This window comes from Muntiacus reevesi, chromosome 19, assembly GCF_963930625.1.
Source record: "Muntiacus reevesi chromosome 19, mMunRee1.1, whole genome shotgun sequence".
Classification (NCBI taxonomy): Eukaryota; Metazoa; Chordata; class Mammalia; order Artiodactyla; family Cervidae; genus Muntiacus; species Muntiacus reevesi.
The window spans coordinates 38,685,303-38,711,079 of record NC_089267.1 but is presented as its reverse complement, the minus strand read 5'-3'; the positions used below and the strand labels follow the sequence as shown (position 1 = coordinate 38,711,079).

General features: G+C 35.8%; 1 protein-coding gene and 1 non-coding gene across 7 annotated transcripts in view; both read left to right on the top strand.

Annotated features, from left to right (window-relative positions):
* CEP57L1 (centrosomal protein 57 like 1) overlaps positions 1-25,777 on the top strand; it is an 82,627-nt gene that overhangs the window by 34,811 nt on the left and 22,039 nt on the right. For 5 of the 6 annotated variants that reach the window (XR_010659935.1, XR_010659934.1, XM_065911570.1 and 2 more), the window contains exons 2-4: positions 15,657-15,822; positions 17,381-17,560; positions 22,718-22,839. Coding sequence is in view for 4 of the 6 variants with exons in the window: in XM_065911570.1 (XP_065767642.1) it covers positions 15,660-15,822; positions 17,381-17,560; positions 22,718-22,839 (465 nt within the window). In the remaining 2 variants the exon portion in view is untranslated. Of the gene's footprint in view, positions 1-15,656; positions 15,823-17,380; positions 17,561-22,717; positions 22,840-25,777 lie in introns of those variants that run through there. The other variant, XM_065911572.1, reaches the window with a different exon arrangement.
* Positions 7,320-7,392, top strand: TRNAG-GCC (transfer RNA glycine (anticodon GCC)). Its single transcript has one exon. It is a non-coding gene; the product is annotated as a tRNA-Gly (tRNA).

Below are 25,777 nucleotides of genomic sequence, written 5' to 3'. Positions count from 1 at the left end.
ATTAATTTTCTTCATCCCAGCCATACATTCTGTAAATTCAATATCCTAATTATCTCTAATTTGTCCCCTTCTTTTCATTTCCACTTCTGTTGCTTTGGTTCAGATCTTTATTTTCATACAAAGCATTCTAGAATAGTCTCCTGTCTGGAAGTCTAACCTCTGGTTGTTTTTCTCTGTTCTGACTCTCAGAAATCTTTATCAAAGGCAATGTGATACTGCTACTCCTCTGTTGGGTGACTCTCATTGCCCATGGGATAAAATCCAAACACCTGTGCCTGGCTTACTAGGCTCCTCAGATCTGGTTTCTGCTCTCTCTTCTGCAATACTTAGGCATATTTGCAATCTTCCAACATTTCTTGTAGTAGCTCTCCCAAAACATCACCTTCTCTCTAGCTTTCATAACTTTGGATAAATAAGCAATAAAGCTTGGTGGTTAAAAGTGTGAGCTTTAGAGTCAAGCTGCCCAAGTTCTGACTTTGCTACTTTAGTTGTGTTACCTTGCACAAAACAATTTTTCTGTGCCACAGTTTACTCATCTTTAAATGAAAATAATTGTCCTCATAGAATTGTTAGGTGGATTTTAGTAAATTAACCCCTCAAGTAATAAAGGTGAGGTATCATTATTTTTATTATTACCATGCTGTTTCTTTTGCTTGTAAACTTGATCCCCCTCTCTATCCATTTTCTCACTTTCTTTTACCTGTCAAATCCTACTTACTCATCCTTTGTTTTTCAGTTTGAGAACTAGCTCCTCCAGGAAGCCATCTCTGAAACCCCCAAACTTTTTAGATGCCCATCCCCTGGGTTCCCATGGCACCCTTTTTAGTATAATTAAGCTGTTAATGTTTTAAGGACTGCCAGGGACTGTGTTTTTCATCTTTGAATGACTAATAAATGAAATGTGATTGTTTTATTGTTTCTTATTTGTTATAGGTTTGGAAAGTAATTAGGGGAAGGATATTCTACTTGCATGGAGTAGTTCATAAGAAGACAGGAAGGGAAGAGATAGCAAGAGGTGAAAAGACAGAAAACAAAGTCTGTAACACTCTGGAACTTTTCAGCAAAAGGGCAGGCAAATCAACGAATATCAGTGTGATTCTCTAAGTATCATCATGCATAATTAAAATGCTATTATGATATCCTTAAGTCATCCCAAATGTTAAATTGCGTTGAGTATACTCTGCCTAAAAGGAAGAAAAATAGGTTAAACATTTTAGAAATATTTCTTTTAAAACTAGTTGAAATAAATTTTGGCAATTAAATAGATAAGCTTTAGTTATTTATCATTGTCCAATAGCTCATTCCCCCATGGGTTGCATGACTAATCGGTACTCCCGTAATTAATTCCAAATATTGAGTGTGCTCAATCTGTGGGAGAGAAAAAAAGTAAAGGCCAAGGAAGGTTTATAGCAACTAACCTGAGTACTGTTAACTTTAAAATTCATTATTTGTTGCCTCAGTTTCTAAATTCTTTATACATTTAATAACTTTGCCATCAATCATTCTAAAGGGTGTTGACCCAAAAAAATAGGCTGCCAGATATTTCTCCAGCAAAAATGAGTTTATTTGGGATCAGCACAAAATTAGAATTTGGAGTCTGCCATTGTGGTGGGCCCTGTGCAAGTCTTAGCAGGGCAAGGGAAGGAGAACTATTTTCTGGCGGGGAAAAGGAAGTTGGGAGGGCTGTAGTAAACCAAGAGTCTGTGGCTTTACATTGGCTGAATCTTTGCCAGGAAAGAAGAGTATTTTTTCTTCCTGTTGGACTCAGCCTTGTCACAGAGCATGAGAGCTCTTCCTTCTGATCTCTACTCTACTTAATTGAAGTTTCTGTTAATTAACTTTTTAGAAGACAAATGATTAGAAACAAAGTTCGACAGATAAATATAATAAACATAAGAATGTTCAAACCCTTTCAGAATCACTTTTTTTTAATGAAAACTTTCTGAAGAAATATCAGTAATACTTTAAAATTCTAATAATTATGATTTACTTTCTTAAATAAAATGATATTAAACACTGTATGCGAAAGTATATACTGAGGTAAAGAGTTGGACACGACTGAGCAACTGAACTGAATGTGTGATTTTTTTAAATGTAGGGCAGTATTTATAGAATTGTTCGGTTTAACTATGACAAACATTAGTGTAAGAAGGTAGGGAAAAGTTGTTGACCTACCAGATTAGTTTCAGGGAATTCATTTTACAAGTATTTTTTGGATTAGGTCCTGAGAATACAGTACCCTCTTGAAGAGCATAGAAGTTTAGATTGTAGGAACTCACAGAAGAAATAACATAATTGCCTTCCCTGAATTTATGTTGATTTAAGAGGCATAAGACTCTTAAAGATGAAAAGATATAAGTGCCTCTACAAATATCAGTATAAACCTTGATTCTGTATGTCTTCAGCTGTTTTCTACCTTTGCAGAAATCTAATTAAAAAGAAATTAGTAAATTTTGTTTCTTATTATAAAACTAATATGTATTTATTGTAGAGAATGTGTAAGAAAGTAGAAATCAGTCAGTTCAGTTCAGTTGCTCAGTTGTGTCTGACTCTGCAAACTCCATGGACTGCAGCATGCCAGGCTTCTCTGTCCATCACCAACTCCTGGAGCTTGCTTAAACTCATGTCCATCATGTCACTGATGCCATCCAACCATCTCATCCTCTGTCAAAATAACAAAATAAAAATCTGTTGTCCCTCAAGTAACATTTAATATATTTGCAATTATTATTATTATTATATAATATAATGGATATTATTTGCTATTATTTAGTACATTTATAGTCTTTTATCTATGTTTAATCTTTGTCCTTTTTAAAAATCGAGCTATAATTATATAATTTTCTATCCTTTATTCACTTTATATTAAATCAAGAACATTTCTCCAAACTGAATATTCAAGATAAAGTATAGGTAAAGGTGATGGAGAGTCTAATCACTTACATACTCTCAGGCATTGTTAAGTTTTAAACTTGCTGTATTCAAGTTTGGTAAGGAAAAATCTAACTTTCTACTTATTAGATAAAATGTTTATAAATCTAGATGTTTTAAATCTACAAGTTGTTGCATTTTCTTGGAAATTAGGTAGCACTTATATCATGGCATTGAGAATTAATTGTGCACATAACAATTAGATGATGTATTACAATTTATAAAAGATTGGCATTGCTTTGCACTCTTTCAAAAACTGGGTATTGTATTAATGTAGTCATATTTCTTCTATTTAGACTCATTTAGGATAATAGAGTTGAAGAATGCTCAATACAATTTTAATAATTATGAAATAAGCAAACTAATTTTATTGGATATACTGCTAGCGAACTTACCCCCTGTATTTTTTCCCTCCTCTCATTGTCTCTTACTCATCTTTCTTCAAAAGTGAGATTGCAGACTACTTGACTGCAGAAGCCATGCCCTGTTTGTTTTTTTCTACAAGGCATAGCATGTTAATGTAGATACTAAACAATTACCTGTTCTTACTTTGACTTTGTTACTACTTTCTCCAGCTTCTCCCTGCCCCCTCCATTTTTGCTCCCTCCTCTTTGATCTCCTTTGATTCTTCATTTGTCTTCTAAATGGTAGGTGGTCATCAACATTTTGAGCTCCTCATTTATCTCCTAAATCTGTCATTCTTGATCTTTAAAATTTTTGCCTCAACATATCTGAAGGGCACCACAGCAGACAGATAACATTAGCTCTCTAATGGATAAAGGCATTGAATCTTAGCCACCCCTTTTCATGCATACACACATGCTAATCTTTATGCTCTCCTTGGGTAATCTAATGGATAACCAAATCTGTATCTCTAGATCTAGCCTAGACTGCTCACCTAAACTCCAGACCTGTATTTCAATTCATTTGGTGGATAGCTCTTGTCCATAAGCACCTCAAATTCAACTATATCTAAAACAGTTTGCTGTTTTCATCAGATTGCATCTCCTTTTATATTATTCGTTATTCCTGTTAATGCCACTACTATCTCAAGTGGCAAGTAAAATCTTGGAGAGTGTTTTTGATTTTTTTCCTCTCCTCCACTTCATGTATCTAGTTGGTTCCTATGTCCATTTGATTGTATCTTCCAAGAATCTTTCATGTTGATCTCACTTACTCCAGTCTTCATTCAGGTCTTATATTTTTCCTCATTTTACTTACTTCAATAACCTCTTAATTTGTCTGTCTATAATTTCTTCCCGCTCAGGGCTATCTGAATAAACTTGTCAGTTCAACAAACCTGATCATGTTGTTCCCCTTTATATCCCTTCTTACCTCCCCATTGCCTGATCCTATAAAATGCAAACTCCTTGTGTGTAGCACAGATCCTTTGTGGCTTGGCCCATATACTCATTAGCCATTTCTCTCTCTCTCTCGTTTTAATTGGCAGATCATTGCCTTACAATACTGTGTTGGCTTCTGCCATACACCAACATGAATTAGCTACAGGTATACATGTGTCTCCTCCCTCTTGAATCCCCCTCCCGTCTTCCTCTCCGTCCCACCACTCTAGGTTGTCACAGAGCACTGGGTTGAGCTCCGTGTCACACAGCAAATTCCTACTTGCTATTTTGGAAGGAAAGTTATGACCAACCTAGACAGCATATTAAAAAGCAGAGACATTACTTTGCCAACAAAGGTCCATCTAGTCAAGGCTATGGTTTTTCCAGTGGTCATGTATGGATGTGAGAGTTGGACTGTGGAGAAAGCTGAGCCCCAAAGAATTGATGCTTTTGAACTGTGGTGTTGGAGAAGACTCCTGAGAGTCCCTTGGACTGCAAGGAGATCCAACCAGTTCATCCTAAAGGAGATCAGTCCTGGGTGTTCATTGGAAGGACTGATGCTGAAGCTGAAGCTGCAATACTTTGACCACCTCATGGGAAGAGTTGACTCATTGGAAAAGACCCTGATGCTGGGAGGGATTGGGGGCAGGAGGAGAAGGGGACGACAGAGGATGAGATGGCTGGATGGCATCACTGACTCGATGGACATGAGTTTGAGTGAACTCCGGGAGTTGGTGGTGGACAGGGAGGCCTGGGGTGCTGCAATTGATGGGGTTGCAAAGAGTCGGACACGACTGAGCAACTGAACTGAACTGAATCTATTTCATATATGGTAATGTGTAGGTTTCCATACTATTCTCTTAATTCATCCCACCCTTGTCTTCCCTTGCTGTGTCCACATGTCTGTTCTCTGTGTCTGCATCTCCACTGCTTCCCTGAAAATAGGTTCATCTTTCCAGATTCCAAATGCATGTGTTGATATACAATGTTTGTGTTTCTCTTTCTGACTTATTTCACTCTGTTCAATAGGCTCTAGCTTCATCCACCTCATTAGGATTGACTCAAAGGCATTCTTTTTTATAGCTGAGTAATAGTCCATTGTATGTATGTACCACAATTTCCATATCCATCTGTTGATGGACATCTAGGTTGCTTCCATGTCCTAACTATTGTAAAAAGTGCTGCAATGAGCATTGGGGTACATGTGTCTGCTTCAATTCTGGTTTCCTCAGGGTATATGCTTAGTAGTGGGATTGTTGGGTTATATGGTAGTTTTATAAGGAATCTCCATACTGTTCTTCATAGTGGCTGTATCAATTTACATTTCTACCAACAGTGCGAGAGGGTTCCCTTTTCTCCATATCCTCTCCAGCATATACTGTTTGTAGATTTTTTAACAATAGCCATTTTGGTCAGTGTGAGGTGATACCTCATTGTCTTTTTTATTTGCATTTCTCTAATATTGAGCATCTTTTCATGTGTTTGTCGGCCATCTGTGTATTTTCTTTGGAGAAATGTCTGTTTAGGTCTTCTGCCCATTTTTTTAAATTTGTTTATTTTTTTATTGAAGGATAATTGCTTTATAGAATTTTGATGTTTTCTGTCATACCTCAACATGATTCGGCCATAGGTATACTTATATCCCCTCCCTTTTCAACCTCCCTTCCATCTCCCTCCCCACCCCACCCCACCCCTCTAGGTTGATACAGAATCCCTGTTTGAATTTCCTGAGCCATACAGCAGATTTCCATTGACTATCTGTTTTACATATGGTAATGTAAGTTTCCATGTTACTCTTTTCATACACCTCACCCTCTCCTCCCCTCTCCCCATGTCCATAAGTCTGTTCTCTATGTCTGTTTCTCCATTGTTCCCCTGTAAATAAATTCTTCAGTACCATTTTTCTAGATTCCATAAATATGTGTTAGAATATTGTATTTATCTTTCTTGTTCTGACTTACTTCACTCTGTATAATAGGTTCTGGGTTCATCCACCTCATTAGAACTGACTCAAATACGTTCCTTTTTATGGTGAGTACTATTCCATTGTGTTTATGTACCACAACTTCTTTATCCATTCATCTGTTGATGGACACCTAGGTTGCTTCCATGTTCTAGCTATTGTAAATAGTGCTGCAATGAACAATGGGATACATATGTCTCTTTCAATTTTGGCTTCCTCAGGGTATATGCCTAGTAGTGGGATTGTAGGGTTATATGGTAGTTTTATTTCCTAGTTTTTTAAGGAATCTCCATACTGTTCTTCATAGTGGCTGTATCAATTTACATTCCCACCAACAGTGCAAGAGGGTTCCCTTTCCTCCATATCCTCTCCAGCATTTATTGTTTGTAGATTTTTTTAATGATAGCAATTTTGGTCAGTGTGAGGTGATAACCTCATTGTCGTTTCAATTCACATTTCTCCATCTCTAATATTGAGCATCTTTTCATGTGTTTGTTATCCATCTGTATATTTCCTTTGGAAAAATGTCTGTTAGGTCTTCTGCCCATTTTTTGATTGGATTGTTTGTCTTTCTTTTATTCCACTGTATGAGCTGTTTGTATATTTTGTTGTTTGTCAGTTGTTTCATTTGCAATTATTTTCTCCCATTCTGAAAGTTGTCTTTGTTTTATCTTATTTATTGTTTTCTTTGCTGTGCAAAAGCTTTTAAGTTTAATTATGTCCCATTAGTTTATGTTTGTTTTTATTTCCATTACTCTAGGAGGTGGGTCAAAGAAGATCTTTCTGGGATATATGTCAAAGAGTGTACCACCTGTGTTTTCCTCTAAGAGCTTCTGGCCATCTCTTATTGCCAACATTTATTTAGTGTGCTCCAACCAAATTCACTAGGATCTGTCATGTCCCTCCTTGTTTATACTTCTGTCTCCAAAAATTATGTATTTGCAAATTTTATATTCCTGTTAAGCCTCTTATTGTCTGCTTGTTTTGATCTCTGTCTTTCATATCTTTCGTCAATATCTGGTAAGCCTTGGTTAAACAACTTATATTTAAGAATGGGGAACTAAAAAACTGATTAGGAGACTTCCCTGGTGGTCCAGTGGCTAAGACTCTGTACTGCCAATGCAGGGGGTCCAGGTTCAGTCCCTGGTGAGGGAAATAACATGCCATGTGCTGCATGACATGACCAAAAGATAAAAAAATAATCATTTTTTAAAAATTGAAAACTCCAAATTCATCCAATCCTTTCATTTTATTGTCTTTAGTATCTTAGTTACCTTGGGCTAGTCATAGTCCCTTGATAAGGATTTTCCCATCTTCACTTGAATGTGTAGACTACCAGTATTCTGTGAACTGAATCTTCCTGCTTTCAGTCTGTTTCCCACCCTCGTCTGTGTTGAGTGTCCCCCAATCCAGAGATACTCCCAAATTCCCTATTTGTAAACAAAAAATAAAACTAAACTTCTAATCTTCTTCCCAGATGGGGGATAAAGCAACCTCTGGTTATATGGAGAAGCAAAGGGGATTTAAACATATAATTTACTTCTAAACTAAACTTTCATCCTGTTCTCTAGGTTTCAGCCCTATCTTAACAACTTACAAGTTTATTCACAGTGCATGTGTGCATACTCAGTTGAGTCCAACTCCTTGCACCTCCATGAACTGTAGCCTACTAGATTCCTCTGTCCATGGAATTTTCCAGGCAAGAATACTGGAGTGGGTTGCCATTTCCTACTCCAGGGGATCTTCCCAACCCAAGGATTGAACTCGCTTCTCCTGCATCTCCAGCCCTGGCAGGGGATTCTTTACCTGAACCACCTAAGACTCCCATTACTTACAGAGGTGCAGCTAATTCATGAGCCGTTTTAGAGATTCTGTTTAAAAGTCACTTTAATTACTTGAGTTAGGAATTTGCCTTTTTTGCATTAGCTAAATCTGTTATTACTTGTACATCTGTTTTCCCTTTTCCAAAGTTATGTTATTGTCCCCGTTTCTGATTTCTTTGTCCTTGTAGGTTTATAAAGTTTTTTAAAGTTTTAATATTATTTTAGTGGGTTTTAGAGAGGAAACAAAAGTCAGTGTATATGTTCACTCTGCCATATTTACCTAAACTACTTTTTCCAAACTGTTGATAATGCCAAATTATTTCTGGCTTTACTTATCTCTCTGTCAAGCAAAAAGAGTTAAATAATCTCTCTTCTGTGCTCCTGTGACACTCTGTGTATGCTTTTGTTATGGAACTGATCCCATTGAATCATATCTTGTTTTTAATTCATCTCCCCTACCACACATTGTTGTACAACCTGTATATTGCTGTACAACTAATATTCCAGAACTTTTGTATCTGGGAAAACTGGAACTCTACAACTCCACATTTACCCCTCCTCTCAGCTACCATTCTACTTCTGTTTTTATGAGTTTGACTACTCTAGATACCTCATATAAGTGGAATCATACAGTATTTGTTTTTCTGTGACTGGTTTATTTCACTTAGCATAATGTCCTCAATGTTCATCCATGTTTTAGCATGTGTTAGCTTTTCCTCTCATTTTAAGGCCAAATAGTATTCCATTGTATGTCTATATGTTTTGTTTATCTGTTTATTCATTGATGGATGTTTGGGTTGTTTCCACCTTTTGACTGTAGAGAATAATGCTGTTATGAATATGGGTGTACAAATATCTATTTGATACCCTGATTTCAATTATTTTGTATATATATACTTAGAAGTGTCATCATTTTTATGACATTGACATTTTTAAAGAAAACAGTCCCCCCCTTTGTAAAAATAGAATGTCTTTCATTTGGGGCTTTTGTGATGTGCTAAGATTCAGGTAACACATTCCTGGACAGAATGTTGCATTGAAAATAATGTATTCTTTCCTTTTGTCTTTCAATTTTGTTCAATTTTGTTCATAATTTCTATATGTTGTGATATGAATTTTAATGTAGCCTTTATATCTTTATTTTCTCCCTGCTTTTAAACATAAAATGTCTCACCCTCTTCTAAGATTAACTATCCACTGTTTTTTTTTAATTAAAGAAAATTAACTCTGTACTATATCTGAAGTTTTATACTGATGTGTGCAATCAGGTAAATGTTTAACTGAATTTTTCCCATTTTTTGTAACATCATTTATTGAACGAACAACAAATGAATCATATGTTGAATCCTCTGGAAGTATTTATGTGAAGTTCTTAGATTTACTAATTTCTATTGACCAGTCATTTTTATATCACTATCTTAATGCTTTAATTACTACATATTATAAATAATAGATTGTAGTATCTACTAGAGAACCTATAAAGCAGATCCCTTAACCACAGATTTTTCTACTCAGTTGTGAGAGTACTATTTAAAGTATAATTATATACATTAACAATAAAATAAAGTTAGTCCAACCTTTATTTTGTTTGTTCTTTAGATAAGTTAACCTATATGCATACACAAAGAAAACCAGATAAAAGAAACAGAACTATTGACCTTTCTCCAGTCTCTCTAAAGAAAAATCTAAACTTTAAAGAATTACCAGCAAATTAGCAAGAATTACCAGTGAAATGCCAAACAGAGAGTCCTCTGTTTCAAGACCCTCTTGTAGTATCTCTGATCACCTCCTAAATGCTGTCTCCCTAATAGTCCTCTGAGATTATGCAAAGATGATGGCACAGTCAACCACCAGCAAGAATAGACATTGGTTGTTTAAACAGACCATTTTGGAACATTTGCTTCCCTCAAGAGCAAGTGAAAATGCTTTGCAGTTAAATATTTGTGTCTAACACATTCTTCAGGTGGGGGATAGTTTCTTTATGCAGTGGTACCTCAGCTGCAGTCAATACCAAAATCAGGTTGATTATGTTCTTTGCAGCCAAAGAGGGAGGAACTCTATACAGTCAGTAAAACCAAGACCTGGAGCTGACTGGCTCAGATCATGAACTTCTTATTGCAAAATTCAGACTTAAATGGAATAAAGTAGGGAAAACCACTAGACCATTAAGGTATGACCTAAATCAAATTCCTTATGATTACAGTGGAGGTAACAAATAGATTCAAGGGATTATATCCGATAGACAGAGTGCCTGAAAAACTATGGACAGAGGTTCATAATATTATATAGGAGGTGGTGACCAAAGCCATCCCCAAGGAAAAGAAATGCACAGAGGCAGAGTGGTTGGAGGAGGAGTCTTTACAAATAGCTGAGGAAAAGAAGAGAAGCAAAAGGCAAGGGAGAAAGGGAAAGATATACGCAACTGAATGCAGAGTTTCAGAGAATAGCAAGGAAAGATAAGAAGGCCTTCTTAAATGAACAATGCAAAGAAATAGAGGACAACAATAGAATGTGAAAGACTAGAGATCTATTCAAGAAAGTTGGAGATATCAAGGGAACATTTCATGCAAGGATGGGCACAATAAAGGACAGAAACGGTAAGGACCTAAATGAAACAGAAGAGATTAAGAAGAGATAGCAAGACTACACAGAACAGTTGTACAAAAAAAGTCTTAATTACCCGGATAACCATGATGGCATGGTCACTCATCTAGAGCCAGATATCCTGGAATGTGACTTCAAATGGACCTTAGGAAGCATTACTACAAACAAAGCGAGTGCAGGTGATGGAATTTCAGCTGAACTATTTCAAATCCTAAAAGAGGATGCTATTAAAGTGCTGCACTCAATATGCCAGAAAATTTGGAGAACAGCAGTGTCCACAGGATTGGAAAAGGTCAATTTTCATTTCAATCCCAAAGAAGAGCAATGCCAAAGAATGTTCTTCCTGCCATACAATTGCACTCTTTTCATATGCTAGCAAGGTTATGCTAAAAATCCTTCAAGCTAGGCTTCAGCAGTACGTGAACTGAGAACTTGCAGATGTTCAAGCTGGATTAAGAAAAGGCAGAGGAACCAGAGATCAAATTGCCAACATTTTGTTGAATCATGGAGAAAGCAAGGGAGTTCCAGAAAAACCATCTACTTCTGCTTCATTGACTATGCTTAAACCTTTAACTGTATGGATCACAGCAAACTGTGGAAAATTCTTAAAGAGAAGGAAGTACCAGACCATCTTACCTGCCTCCTGAGAAGTCTGTATATAGGTCAAAACACAACAGTTAAAACTGGACATAGAGCAACTGACTGGTTCCAAATTGGGAAAGGAGTACGATAAGGCTGTACATTGTCACCCTGCTTATTTAACTTCTATACCGAGTACATCAGCGAAATGCCAGGCTGGATGAATCACAAGCTGGAACAAAGATTGCCAGAAGAAATATCAACAACCTCAGATATGCAGATGATACCACTCTAATGGCAGAAAGTGAAGAGGAACTAAAGAGCCTCTTGATGAAAAGAGGAGAGTGAAAAAGCTGGCTTGAAACTCAACATTCAAACAACCTTAAGTTCATGGATTCCAGTCCCATCACTTCATGGCAAATACAAGGGGGGGAAAAGTGGAAGCAGTGACAGGTTTTATTGGGCTCCAAAATCACCACAGACAGTGATTGCAGCCATTAAAATTAAAAGACTCTTGCTCCTTGGAAGAAAAACTATGACAAACCTAGATAGCATATTAAAAAGCAGAGGAATCACTTTGCTGACAAAAGTCTGTTTGTTCTAAACTGTGGTTTTTCCAGAGTCATGTACGGATCTGAGAGTTGGACCATAAAGAAGGCTGAGCACTGAAGAATTGATTCTTTCAAATTGTGGTGCTGGGAAAGACTCTCGAAAGTCCCTCAGACAGCAAGGAGATCAAACCAGTCAATCCTAAAGAAATCAACCCTGAATATTCATTGGAAGGACCGATGCTGAAGCTGAAGCTCCAATACTTTGGCCACCTGATGTGAAGAACTGACTCATTGCAAAAGACCCTGACACTAGGAAAGATTGAAGGCAAAAGGAGAAGAAGGTGGCAGAGGATGAGATGGTTAGATAGCATCACTGACTCAGTGGACATGAATTTGAGCAAACTCAGGGAGATACAGGAAGACAGGAGCCTGGCATGCTATAGTACAGAAGGTTGCAAAGAGTCGAACATGACTTAGCAACTGAACAACAGTTTTTAAGTACTCGATTATAATATAGGACTAGGTTGTAAGGCTTAAACTGGAACCCCTAGTACAGTGAGAACTCATGGCTCTTTTCTCTTATTGTTTCCTTTCTTTTCATTCATAACCTAGTGGGTTGTTATTCTGCTTATGCCTACTTTCAGATGTGTTTACACACTTAATTTAAATAAAGTTTGGTCTAATTTTTAATTTATTGGTATCTTCTGAGTAATCATATACATTAAAACCTTTGAATTTGAAATTGTTTTTTAATTCATGCAAAAATTCATCTAGTAAAATAATACCATGTTTGGGACAGAGGAAGCAGACACTCTTCCCAAGGACTTCAGTGTATAGTGACTAATCCAACATTTTATTCTTTTCATTATTTGGAGAGACTCAATAGGAGCTGAAAACTAAATCAAGTATCTTGAGTAACTCCAAGGTTCTTTGGATAGCTTTGAACACTATCCTCTTTCTGAAGATATACAATCATGTTCAGAACATCTGCCCTTTGGGGCTCTACCTAACTTTCCTGTCTTATTTTTTGAGGGAACAACAGTTTAGATAGATGCAATCTCCAGTGGGGAGCAGACAGTGTCTGAGGAGCAAGAACCCAGAGAGACAGAGACATGGTTAGTAAATGGTAGCCAGTGCTGATAACAATAGAAAAATGATTGCCTTTCAAGATTTTAAGAGCATCAAGTATTCTGGCAAAGCTTCCTAGGCTATATAACTTCTAATCTAGACTGATGAAGAATATTGTTGAAGACAACACATCATGGAAGTGGCTAAGCAGAAAACCCTGTTGAATGAAATATGTTCTCTGCCATCACAGGAAACATAGTCATGGAAGTATCTTCCCTTGCCTTGTGAATTGGGAAGGTAGTGAAATCAATGAAAATTTGCAATTCTCAAAAATTAAAGTAGATTAATTTATAGAAAGAAATTCTAAATTTACATTTTAAAGCAACTTTATTTTTAAAAATTTTGCTGGTGAATTATTTTGTATATAAACAATTTTCTGTTTCAGTGTGGTTATTTGCCATTGACTATAATCTATTAAGTAGAGTACATTTCTAAACTATTTAAATTACTTATGTTCTCCTCTAGGAGTTTTATAGTTTCTGGTCTTACATTTAGATCTTTAATCCATTTTGAGTTTATTTTTGTGTATGGTGTTAGAAAGTGTTCTAGTTTCATTCTTTTACAAGTGGTTGACCAGTTTTCCCAGCACCACTTGTTAAACAGATGGTCTTTTTTCCATTGTATATCCTTGCCTCCTTTGTCGAAGACGAGATGTCCATAGGTACCTGGATTTATCTCTGGGCTTTCTATTCTGTTCCATTGATCTATAATTCTGTCTTAGTGCCAGTACCATACTGTCTTGATGACTGTGACTTTGTAGTAGAGCCTGAAGTCAGGCAGGTTGATTCCTCCAGTTCCATTCTTCTTTCTCAAGATTGCTTTGGCTATTTGAGGTTTTTTGTATTTCCATACAAATTGTGAAATTATTTGTTCTAGTTCTGTGAAAAATACCATTGGTAGCTTGATAGGGATTGCATTGAATCTATAGATTGCTTTGGGTACTATAGTGATTTTCACAATATTGATTCTTCCAATCATGAACATGGTATCTTTCTCCATCTATTTGTGTCCTCTTTGATTTCTTTCATCAGTGTTTTATAGTTTTCTATATATAGGTCTTTTGTTTCTTTAGGTAGATATACTCCTAAGTATTTTATTCTTTTTGTTGCAATAGTGAAAGATATTGTTTCCTTAATTTCTCTTTCTGTTTTCTCATTGTTAGTGTATAGGAATGCAAGGGATTTCTGTGTGTTAATTTTATGTCCTGCAACATTACTGTATTCACTGATTAGCTCTAGTAATTTTCTGGTAGAGTCTTTAGGGTTTTCTATGTAGAGGATCATGTCATCTGAAAACCGTGAGAGTTTTGCTTCTTCTTTTCCTATCTGGATTCCTTTTATTTCTTTTTCTGCTCTGATTGCTGTGGCCAACACTTCCAAAACTATGTTGAACAGTAGTGGTGAGAGTGGGCACCCTTGTCTTATTCCTGATTTTAAGGGAAATGCTTTAAATTTTTCACCATTGAGGGTAATGTTTGCTGTGGGTTTGTCATATATAGCTTTTATTATGTTGAGGTATGTTCCTTCTATTCCTGCTTTCTGGAGAGTTTTTATCATAAATGGATGTTGAATTTTGTCAAAGGCTTTTTCTGCATCTATTGAGATAATCACATGGTTTTTATCTTTCAATTTGTTAATGTGGTGTATTACATTGATTGATTTGCAGATATTAAAGAATCCTTGCATTCCTGGGATAAAGCCCACTTGGTCATGATGTATGATCTTTTTAATATGTTGTTGGATTCTGTTTGCTAGAATTTTGTTAAGGATTTTTGCATCTATGTTCGTCAGTGATATTGGCCTGTAGTCTTCTTTTTTTGTGGCATCTTTGTCTGGTTTTGGTATTTGGGTGATGGTGGCCTCATAGAATGAGTTTGGAAGTTTGCCTTCTGCAATTTTCTGGAAGAGTTTGAGTAAGATAGGTGTTAGCTCTTCTCTAAATTTTTGGTAGAATTCAGCTGTGAAGCCATCTGTTCCTGGCATTTTGTTTGCTGGAAAATTTCTGATTATAGTTTCAATTTCCGTGCTTGTGATGGGTCTGTTAAGATCTTCTATTTCTTCCTGGTTCAGTTTTGGAAAGTTATGCTTTTCTAAGAATTTGTCCATTTCTTCCAAGTTGTCCATTTTATTGGCATAGAGCTGCTGGTGGTAGTCTCTTATGATCCTTTGTATATAGGGTTGTGGAATTCAAGGCTTAGATTCAGAAATTGATATATTCAAAATTACCCTTAAAAATGCTGTAGGAAGTCATATTGGAATCTAGAGAATCATATTATATGAATAGCTTGTGTTTCAAAGCTTTGTTGTCTTTTAGAATATGTACTTTATGTTTGAATGCTAGAGTCAAACTCTTTGTAGAGGAATGCTCAGATGATGATCTTACAATCAAGTGAGAAACCAGCAAATTCACACCACTCATGTAATGCTCACTTCAGAGCATATACTCTGAGAATCAGGCAGAATTGTCTATACTGTTTATAGAGTAAATCGTCTTTTTTTTCTTTTACTGGTGAGCTTATTATGGTTGAACTTGTGATAATAAACTTTATAAAGACATAATTCCACAGTATATGATTATATATTTATGTTAAAAGTTCCACCTGAATTTTTTTCTGATATTTTTGTTATCCATATAGGAAAAAAATGATGCTATACTATTTTTCCTTTATTCTCTACAGATAATGGATTCTGATTATTATTCTGATGCTATACTATCTTTCCTTTATTCTCTACAGATAATGGATTCTGAATTAATGCATAGTAGAGTCGGAAGCTATCTTAAACCTCCAGAAAGAGTGTGTGTTCCATCAGTCACCCAGAGTGATGAATCATCTCAGACTCGCTACTCTGTGAACTTAGAAGTTACATCTTCTAAAATGCTTCGTAGTCCAAATAGCCAAGGTAATGCCAATAAAAAAATCATATTTAAAATTAGGGGAATTAGGGAGCATGTTATATAAAACTCTTCACTTTTATGTAGAAAATAAGATGATTGTATATTTAACTAATCTTAGTAAAATGCTAATTTTGACTCTGTTGCTTAACGTTTCTGTAAATTTAAGTTACTTAACATTTTTTATTTTGGCTTCTTTGCTATAAGATGAAGATTAATATAACCAGCTAGGCACATATTGTAGATTTATCATTAAAAATGTCATTCAAAATAGGAAAATATTCTGAAGAATAAAAGGTCAGATTTGGAGAATCCTTCTAATGAATAAGATGGTTAGAATATTAAAGAATTAAGTTGATTTTAATCTTAGTCAAGAATTAAATTCAGAAATTGCGTATATCCGAAATTACCCTTGAAAATTCTTCATGAATCCAGTTTATTGGAGTAACTACAAAATACAAGTATTATAACTTTTAAAATATAAGTTTAGGAGAATCTTAAAATTGAATTAGAAAAACATTTATGATTCCAAGCATACCTGTACCATATACATTACTTTCTAAGATACTGATAGTCATGTTTTTTAATCTTTTATAATAATGGTTGTCATTATAAATAGACTATAGCTTTGTGGAACAAAGCAACTACAAGAAATATTAATCCAAACCAAACAATAATCTCTAACAAATATCTTTCTAATTGGATATGAACTATATGAAAGTTAATCTTGAACATTTATTTATATTCCATTCATCTCTAGTTTTATAATTTGAAGTTGTAACATAGAAGAACATATAATATTTGAAAATTTTATAACTTGAGCTTACCTGAATTATGAAGATATTAATATATGAATAATAATCATAGTAGTACGTGTGTAACACAATCTTTCAAGCCTGACATCAGTTAAACCACTAGGTTGTAATTTTTTCTTGATGGAAGAAGCAGTGTTCTACCTCATATGTCCTAAAAATTAACATTATATCTTGAACAAAGAAACAATAAATGTTTGTGATTTGACTGAAACTGAATACATCAAGAACTGAGAAAAAATTTTAACTTTAAACCTAAATTTCCTTGTTAATTAGTGAACAGCATATTTTAATTTTCCTTATCCATGCTCAGACTTGTATGCCTCAAACTTCCCCTCCTTTCTCCCTTCCTCCCTCTCTTCTTTCCTTCTTCACCCGCTTCTTCCCTTCCTCCCCACACTCCTGTCTCTCTAACTCTCTCGCTCTCTCTAGACACACACACACATATACATGTATATCTTTTTTGCATATGTTTTGAACATATTTGCTTTGTTAAATTAAAATGTGATTATTAGCTTTCTCACATCTCAAACTTAGAAAATTACTAAATATAATCATAAATATATTATTTTTATAAGACATGTTAGAATTTGTCCCTCTTTAGAATTTTAGTCATTTTTCTTTTTTATGAGGAATATAAATTACTTTTTTTTTAACTTAACTAGCAAAAATATACTGCTCACTTTTATATGCTGCTATGATTATAAGTGCTCAAAAATTCTCACTTAAAATATCAAGGAAATTTTTTCAACAGCTCTTATTTTAGCATTAAAAACTCTTCAGGAAAAGATTCATCGTTTAGAGTTAGAGAGAACACAAGCTGAAGATAACCTGAACATTCTTTCCAGAGAAGCGGCACAATATAAAAAGGCCTTGGAGAATGAAACAAGTGAGAGAAATCTGGCACATGAGGAACTGATAAAGCAGAAAAAAGGTAAGAAAATTCAGTAATTCTCAGAAGGAAGAGGTTGCGAAAGTTTACAACTTGAAAATAAAAAGCCCAATCTGAGAAGGTTTACTCAATATCTTTGTTCTTATATGCGTTCAAACCTTGCAGGCTTGTTCTCAGATATTTTGATATTAGCACTAAATGGATATAATTTTAAACTTGCCTGTATATTATCTGTTATCACAGTTCATAAATTATTGAGATTAAAAGAAAAATTAAGTTTTTAAGCAAGTTGTATTTAGGAATTATAATATTTTCAGAATACCAACAGAATTCATGTATTATTCAGTTCAGTTCAGTCGCTCAGTCATGTCCAACTTTTTGCGACCCTGTGAACCGCAGCACGCCAGGCCTCCCTGTCCATCACCAACTCCCGGAGTCTACCCAAACCCATGTCCATTGAGTCGGTGATGCCATCCAGCCATCTCATCCTCTGAAGTCCCCTTCTCCTCCTGCCCCCAATCCCTCCCAGCATCAGGGTCTTTTCCAATGAGTCAACTCTTCACATAGAGGTGGCCAAAATATTGGAGTTTCAGCTTCAACATCAGTCCTTCCAATGAACACCCAAGACTGATCTCCTTTAGGATGGACTGGTTGGATCTCCCTGCAGTCCAAGGGACTCACAAGAATCCTCTCGGACACCACAGTTCAAAAGCATTAATTCTTTGGCATTCAGCTTTCTTCACATTCCAACTCTCACATCTATACATGAATACTAGAAAAACCACACCCTTGACTAGATGGACCTTTGTTGGCAAAGTAATGTCTCTGCTTTTTAATATGCTGTCTAGGTTGGTCATAAGTTTCCTTCCAAGGAGTAAGCGTCTTTTAATTTCATGGCTGCAGTCACCATCTGCAGTGATTTTGGAGCCCCCAAAAATAAAGTCAGCCACTGTTTCCACTGTTTCCCCATCTATTTGCCATGAAGTGATGGGACCAGATGCCATGATCTTAGTTTTCTGAATGTTGAGCTTTAAGCCAACTTTTTCACTCTTTCACTTTCATCAAGAGGCTCTTTAGTTCTTCTTTGCTTTCTTCCATAAGGGTGGTATCATCTGCATATCTGAGGTTATTGATATTTCTCCTGGCAATCTTGATTCCAGCTTGTGCTTCCTCCAGCCCTACGTTTCTCATGATGTACTCTGCATATAAGTTAAATAAGCAGGGTGATAATATACAGCCTTGACATACTTCTTTTCCTATTTGGAACCAGTCTGTTGTTCCATGTCCAGTTCTAACTGTTGCTTCCTGACCTGCATACAGATTTCTGAGGAGGCAGGTATTCCCATCTCTTTCAGAATTTTCCAGAGTTTATTGTGATCCACACAGTCAAAGACTTTGGCATAGTCAATAAAGCAGAAATAGATGATTTTCTGGAACTCTCCTGCTTTTTTGATAATCCAGCACATGTTGGCATTTTGATTTCTGATTCCTCTGCCTTTTGTAAAACCAGCTTGAACACCTGGAAGTTCACGGTTCATGTATTGTTGAACCCTGGCTTGGAGAATTTTAAACATTACTTTACTAGCATGTGAGATGAGTGCAATTGTGCAGTAGTTTGAGCATTCTTTGGCATTGCCTTTCTTTGAGAAAGGCAATATATTATCATATCATATATTATATACTATTATCATATCATATATTATTAGCCTGCAATATGATTTAAATGCTTCCTATTTTTAATAGTTTTTTAAAAATTTGAAAATAAATGTAATACTAGTAGTTAAATAATATAAAAATAAAACGAATAACTTAAAAGATTAATTGGAAGAAGTGGACAGGTAGGTGGTTTCTGAGGAAATTAGGAAAAGGACTTCTGGACACAAATTTTAGAGATTTAGAACATAAGTTATATACAAAGTTCACTTCAAAACTGTGGCATTTTTCCTCCTGTAACACTATATCACCCTCGTAAACAAGGTTCAAGTTTGTGTTTTAACTTAAAAATAGACGAAATGAGGAGAAAAAAGAGTCCGAGGTAACTGAACGAACATAGAATAAAGAGCCAAGGAAGCTAAAGAATTAGAATGAGGTTGCTTACTTCTTACAGAATTAACTATGTGATCAGTAGTTGAGAAATAAGGAGAATGGAAATGGTAGAATGCATATATCTGAGTTTTCTGAAAGAGAAAAAATATACATTATTATATTATATTATATAAATATACATATTAGGGAAGAGACTTTCAGTCAGTTCAGTCGCTCAGTCATGTCTGACTCTTTGCTACCCTGTGGACTGCAGCACACCAGGCTACCCTGTCCATCACCAGCTCCCGGAGCTTACTCAAACTCATGGCCATAGAGTTGTGATGCCATCCAACCATCTCATCCTCTGTCGTCCCATTCTCCTCCTGCCCTCAGTCTTTCCCAGCATCAGGGTCTTTTCAGATGAGTCAGTTCTTCGCATCAGGTGACCAAAGTATTGAAGCTTCAGATTCAGCATCAGTCCTTCCAATAATATTCAGGATTGATTTCCTTTAGGATGGACTAGTTGGATTTCCTTGCTGTCCAGGGAACTCTCAAGAGTCTTCTCCAACACCACAGTTCAAAAGCATCACTTCTTCAGCTCTCAGCTTTCTTTATAGTCCAACTCTCACATTCATTCATGACTACTGGAAAAACCATAGCTTTGACTAGATGGACCTTTGCTGGCAAAGTAACGTCTCTGCTTTTTAATATGCTGTCTAGGATAGCCATAACTTTTCTTCCAAGGAGTAAGTGTCTTTTAATTTCATGGCTGCAGTCACCATCTGCAGTGATTTTGGAGCCCCAAAAAATAAAGTATCTCTTATCCATTCATCTACTGATGGGCATCTAGGTTGCTTCCATGTCCTGGCTATTATAAACAGTGCTGCGACGAACATTGGGGTGCACGTGTCTCTTTCAGATCTGGTTTCCTCGGTGTGTATGCCCAGAAGTGGGATTGCTGGGTCATATGGCAGTTCTATTTCCAGTTTTTTAAGAAATCTCCACACTGTTCTCCATAGCGGCTGTACTAGTTTGCATTCCCACCAACAGTGTAAGAGGGTTCCCTTTTCTCCACACCTTCTCCAGCATTTATTGCTTGTAGACTTTTGGATAGCAGCCATCCTGACTGGCGTGTAATGGTACCTCATTGTGGTTTTGATTTGCATTTCTCTGATAGTGAGTGATGTTGAGCATCTTTTCATGTGTTTGTTAGCCATCTGTATGTCTTCTTTGGAGAAATGTCTGTTTAGTTCTTTGGCCCATTTTTTGAGAAGCTGTGGTACATATACACCATGGAATATTACTCAGCCATTAAAAAGAATTCATTTGAATCAGTTCTAATGAGATGGATGAAACTGGAGCCCATTATACAGAGTGAAGTAAGCCAGAACGATAAAGACCATTACAGTATACTAACACATATGTATGGAATTTAGAAAGATGGTAACGATAACCCTATATGCAAAACAGAAAAAGAGACACAGATGTACAGAACAGACTTTTGGACTCTGTGGGAGAAGGCGAGGGTGGGATGTTTTGAGAGAACAGCATCAAAACATGTATATTATCTATGGTGAAACAGATCACCAGCCCAGGTTGGATGCATGAGACAAGTGCTCGGGCCTGGTGCACTGGGAACACCCAGAGGGATTGGGTAGAGAGGGAGGTGGGTGGGGGGATCGGGATGGGGAATGCATGTAAATCCATGGCTGATTCATGTCAATGTATGACACAAACCACTACAATATTGTAAAGTAGTTAGCCTCCAACTAATAAAAATAAATGGAAAAAAAAATAAAGTCTCTCACTGTTTCTATGTTTCCCCATCTATTTGCCCTGAAGTGATGTGACCAGATGCCATTATCTTTGTTTTCTGAATTGAGTTTTAAGCAAATTTTTTCTCTTTCCTCTTTCACTTTTGTCAAGAGGCTCTTTAGTTCCTCTTCACTTTCTGCCATAAATGTGGTATCATCTGCATATCTGAGGTTATTGATATTTCTTCTGGCAGTCTTGTTTCCAGCTGTGCTTCTTCCAGTCCAACATTTTTCATGATGTACTCTGCATATAAGTTAAATAAACAGGGTGATAATATACAGTCTTGACATACTCCTTCCCCAATTTGGAACCAGTCTGTTGTTCCATGTCCAGTTCTAACTGTTGGTTCTTGACCTGCATACAGATTTCTGAGGAGGCAGGTCAGATGATCTGGTATTCCCATCTCTTTCAGAATTTTCCAGTTTGTTGTGATCCACACAGTCAAAACTTTGACATAGTCAACAAAGCAGAAGTAGATGTTTTTCTGGAACTCTCTTGTTTTTTCGATGATCAATGGATGTTGGCAATTTGACCTCTGGTTCTTCTGCATTTTCTAAATCCAGCTTGAACAACCAGAAGTTCAGAGTTCACGTACTGTTGAAGCCTCATTTAGAGAATTTTGAGCATTATTTTGCTAGTGTGTGAGATGAGTACAATTGTGTGTTAGTTTGAGTATTCTTTGGCAATGCCCTTCTTTGGGATTAGAATGAAAACTGACCTTTTCCAGTCCTGTGGCCCCTGCTGAGTTTTCCAAATTTGCTGGCATTTTGAGTGCAGCACTTTCACAGCATCATCTTTTAGAATTTGAAATAGCACAATTCAAATTCCATCACCTCCACTAGCTTTGTTCATAGTGATGCTTCCTAAGGCCCACTTGACCTAATATTTCAGGATGTCTGGCTCTAGGTGAGTGATCACACCGTCATGATTATCTGGGTAATGAAGCTCTTTAATTGTGTAGTTCTTCTGTGTATTGTTGCCACCTCTCCTTAATATCTTCTGCTTCTGCTAGGTCCTTACCATTTCTCTCCTTTATTGTGCCCATCTTTGTATGAAATGTTCCCTTAGGTCTTCTGTTTTCCAGATGGTGTTATTTCCCAGGAATAGCCAGGTTTTTTTGATCCCACAAGTCACTGACATCCTCCCCTTTCAGAAGTATACTCTCTAGGTCTTTATGAGTCAATGTTAAATTAGTTATATATAATTAATGAGATATTCACAAAATTTATGTTAATAATTTCAGAAGAGTCATTATTTAGAAGTAAAGAAGTTTTAAACTTCTGGCTTTTGATTGAATTCATATAATACATTTCTTGTGATAACTCTCTGATATTGATTATTACTTTTTCTTTTTCATAGATATAAGTATGCAGTTAAGCTCAGCCCAGTCTCGCTGCATCTTCCTAGAGAAGCAACTAGAATATACAAAGAGAATGGTTCTCAATGTAGAACGAGAGAAGAATATGATCCTAGAACAACAGGTGACTATATTTTCTATAGTAATATATGTTTTTGAAGAATATTTAATGTCATGGGAAGATTGTCATATTGTAATTTAAATAGGATCCGAAGCTGTATATAGGAAATTTCCAGTTACAGTGATGCACACTAAGTCATTTGAATCAACTTTTCTATAGAGGAAAACACAGACCCTGGACAGAATATTAAAAAGGAAAGAGGGAAGAGATGGAGGGAGAAAGAAAGGAAGAAAAGAAAATACACAGAAGTGGTGGAGAGTTAACAAGGTGATGAAAGGTCACCAATTCAGAAATCTGTGTGCATACTTAAATTCAAAGAAGTTGACCTCCAGAGTGGTTGGTTTTGGGTCCCTTCCTTTTCAGGACATTTTCAATTCTAGAAGAGTCAGTTGAAAGGCTAAATAGTGCTTTTGAAAGCCATCATTATGGGGCTAAAGAAGTTAGAGTTCAGGATCTGCCAAGGGTAGGAACCCTGGTAAGTATTCTGTGCTCTGAATGCTTTGTAATGATGAACAAGAAGGAAAACAAGACAGATTACAGCTCAGCTCTAGATTATCAGAGTAATCGAGAAAATCTTAGTCCCTGAAATTGGATTAAAGTGATCCTTGGTGGCTAATGTTCCCAGGGTCCTCAAATTATTTCTATAAACCTTTCTTCTACACAGTGAGAAACTTTTTAATGAAAGATAACCAGGCAGAAGGAGATAAAGCACTGTCAAAAGAAATGGCATACATAATAGACTATATATAAACACTCTCACAAGTTAGCTCCAGCTAGATCCTGGCTCTAGAAGGTACAGACTTTAAAATAATTATACTTGCTATAATCAAGGAGATAGAAAATAGGATCAAATTTTCAGCAGAACATTAGAAACCATAAAATGGCAGAGCAGATTTGAGAAGGAACCAAATAAAAATTACAATATTGTAAAAAATACAGTAAATGGAATTGAGAACTTAATGGTGCATCTAACAGCAGATCAGAAGAGATAATTAGTGAATTCGAAGATGAAACCGTCCAGATCCATGAAGATACAAAACAATGGTAAGTTTAGAAAAGAGAGCAAGAGACATAAGTTAGAGTGAGGTCAAATTTATGTGTGATTGGAATTCCAAAAGGAAAAGAGAGAGAATAGGACAGAAACAATATTTGAAGATATAATGGCTGGGAAGTTTAAAAAATTGACTAAAAAAATAATCACACCACAAATTTAAGAAATCCTATAAAACCAAAGAAGGAAAAATAAAAAGAAATAAAATAAATAATAAGACAAGAATAAAATTCTAAAAGCTACTGGGGAAAATAAAAAGGTTATTTTCAAAAGGACAACAATTAAATTGACAGCTGACTTCTCAATACTGAATCTGGAAGAAAACAAACTGATTATAATTAAGATATTAAGAGAAAATAACTGTCAGTCTAGAGTCCAATGCCTAGTGAAAATATCCTCCAGAAATAAAGGTGAAGTGAAGACGTTTTAAGACTGACCAAATCTGAGGTAGTTTGTTACTAGGAGATACGTTCTAAAGGAAACACTGAAGGTATCATTCAGATGAAGGAAGAGTATCTTAGATGGAAGGTCAGAGATGCAAGGAATGAGAAACAATGAAGATGGTAAATATATAGGTAAATAAATATATAACAGCAATAATTATGTTTTATTTTATATATTTAAATATATATAAAGGATTAAAATTAATGATATAATATTATAAATTAGGAAGTGGTAAATATAGTTTAAGTGTTCTAAGATCTTTGCTTTATGTTGAAAATGGGTAAAAGTACCAGTCAGTACTGAATTTTAATGGGCCAAGTATTTAATAGGTTTCTCAAGGAACTAGAAAACTTGATTCAAAAATTCATATGAAAAGGAAAGGTCCTACCAGAGAATTCTGTTCATTGAATTCCTAAGGAAAATAAGGAATATGTTGAAGAAAAATTCATATTTCTGGATTTTAAGAGTACTTTAAGTAAATAAACATTAAATTTTGTTTGACAGATGAAAAAAAAAAAAAAAAGGAAAGGTCCAAAAGTAGCCAAGCTATTCTGAAGAAGAATAAGATGAGGTCTTGCCCTATGATATATTGATACTATCAAAATTAACATATTTGTATGGACTGACAGTCAGAATAAAGGATTAGGGTATAGTCAGACCCACTTATATGGAAAGTCAATATAAAACAAGGATGCCATTGCATAACATTGTTGAAATGCTAGACTTCAGTAGATATGTAGGGGAAATTGATTATCTATGTGAGAAAAAGAAAAAGAAAGAAATTGGATGCCTACCTCACATCATACACAAAAATAATTTCCAAAATATGTTAACTTCGGAATTTTTAGAAGAAAATACAGAATAATGCCTTTATGACCTTGGAGTTAAGAGAGATTTCTTAAGCAAGATACGAAAAGTACAAAGCAATGGTAGAAAAATGGGCCAAGTTATGAAGAGGCATTTTGCAGGATAAAAGAAGTCACAGGGAAATGCCAACTAAAAGTGCAATATACTACTTAGCACCTAGTCATCTATTCACATTTTGTCTTGTAAAAAAACTTAGAAATTCCTATCCTGGATAAATATTGTAGATGAGTGAGTTTTAACCATTTTTAGAATGTTTTTTATTAAAGTGTAATTTGCAGCCAGTGAAATGCACAGGTCTTAAGTCTATCAGTTCAGTTCAGTCGCTCAGTCGTGTCTGACTCTCTGTGACCCCACGGACTGCAACACGCCAGGCTTCCATGTCCTTCACCAACTCCCGAAGCTTGCTCAAACTCATGTCCATCAAGTTGGTGGTGCCATCCAACCATCTCATCCTTTGCCGTCTCCTTCTCCTCTTCTGCCTTCAATCTTTCCCAGCATCAGAGTCTTTTCCAATGAGCCAGTTCTTCATATCAGGTGGCATAATTATTGGAGCTTCAGCATCAGTCCTTCCAATGAATA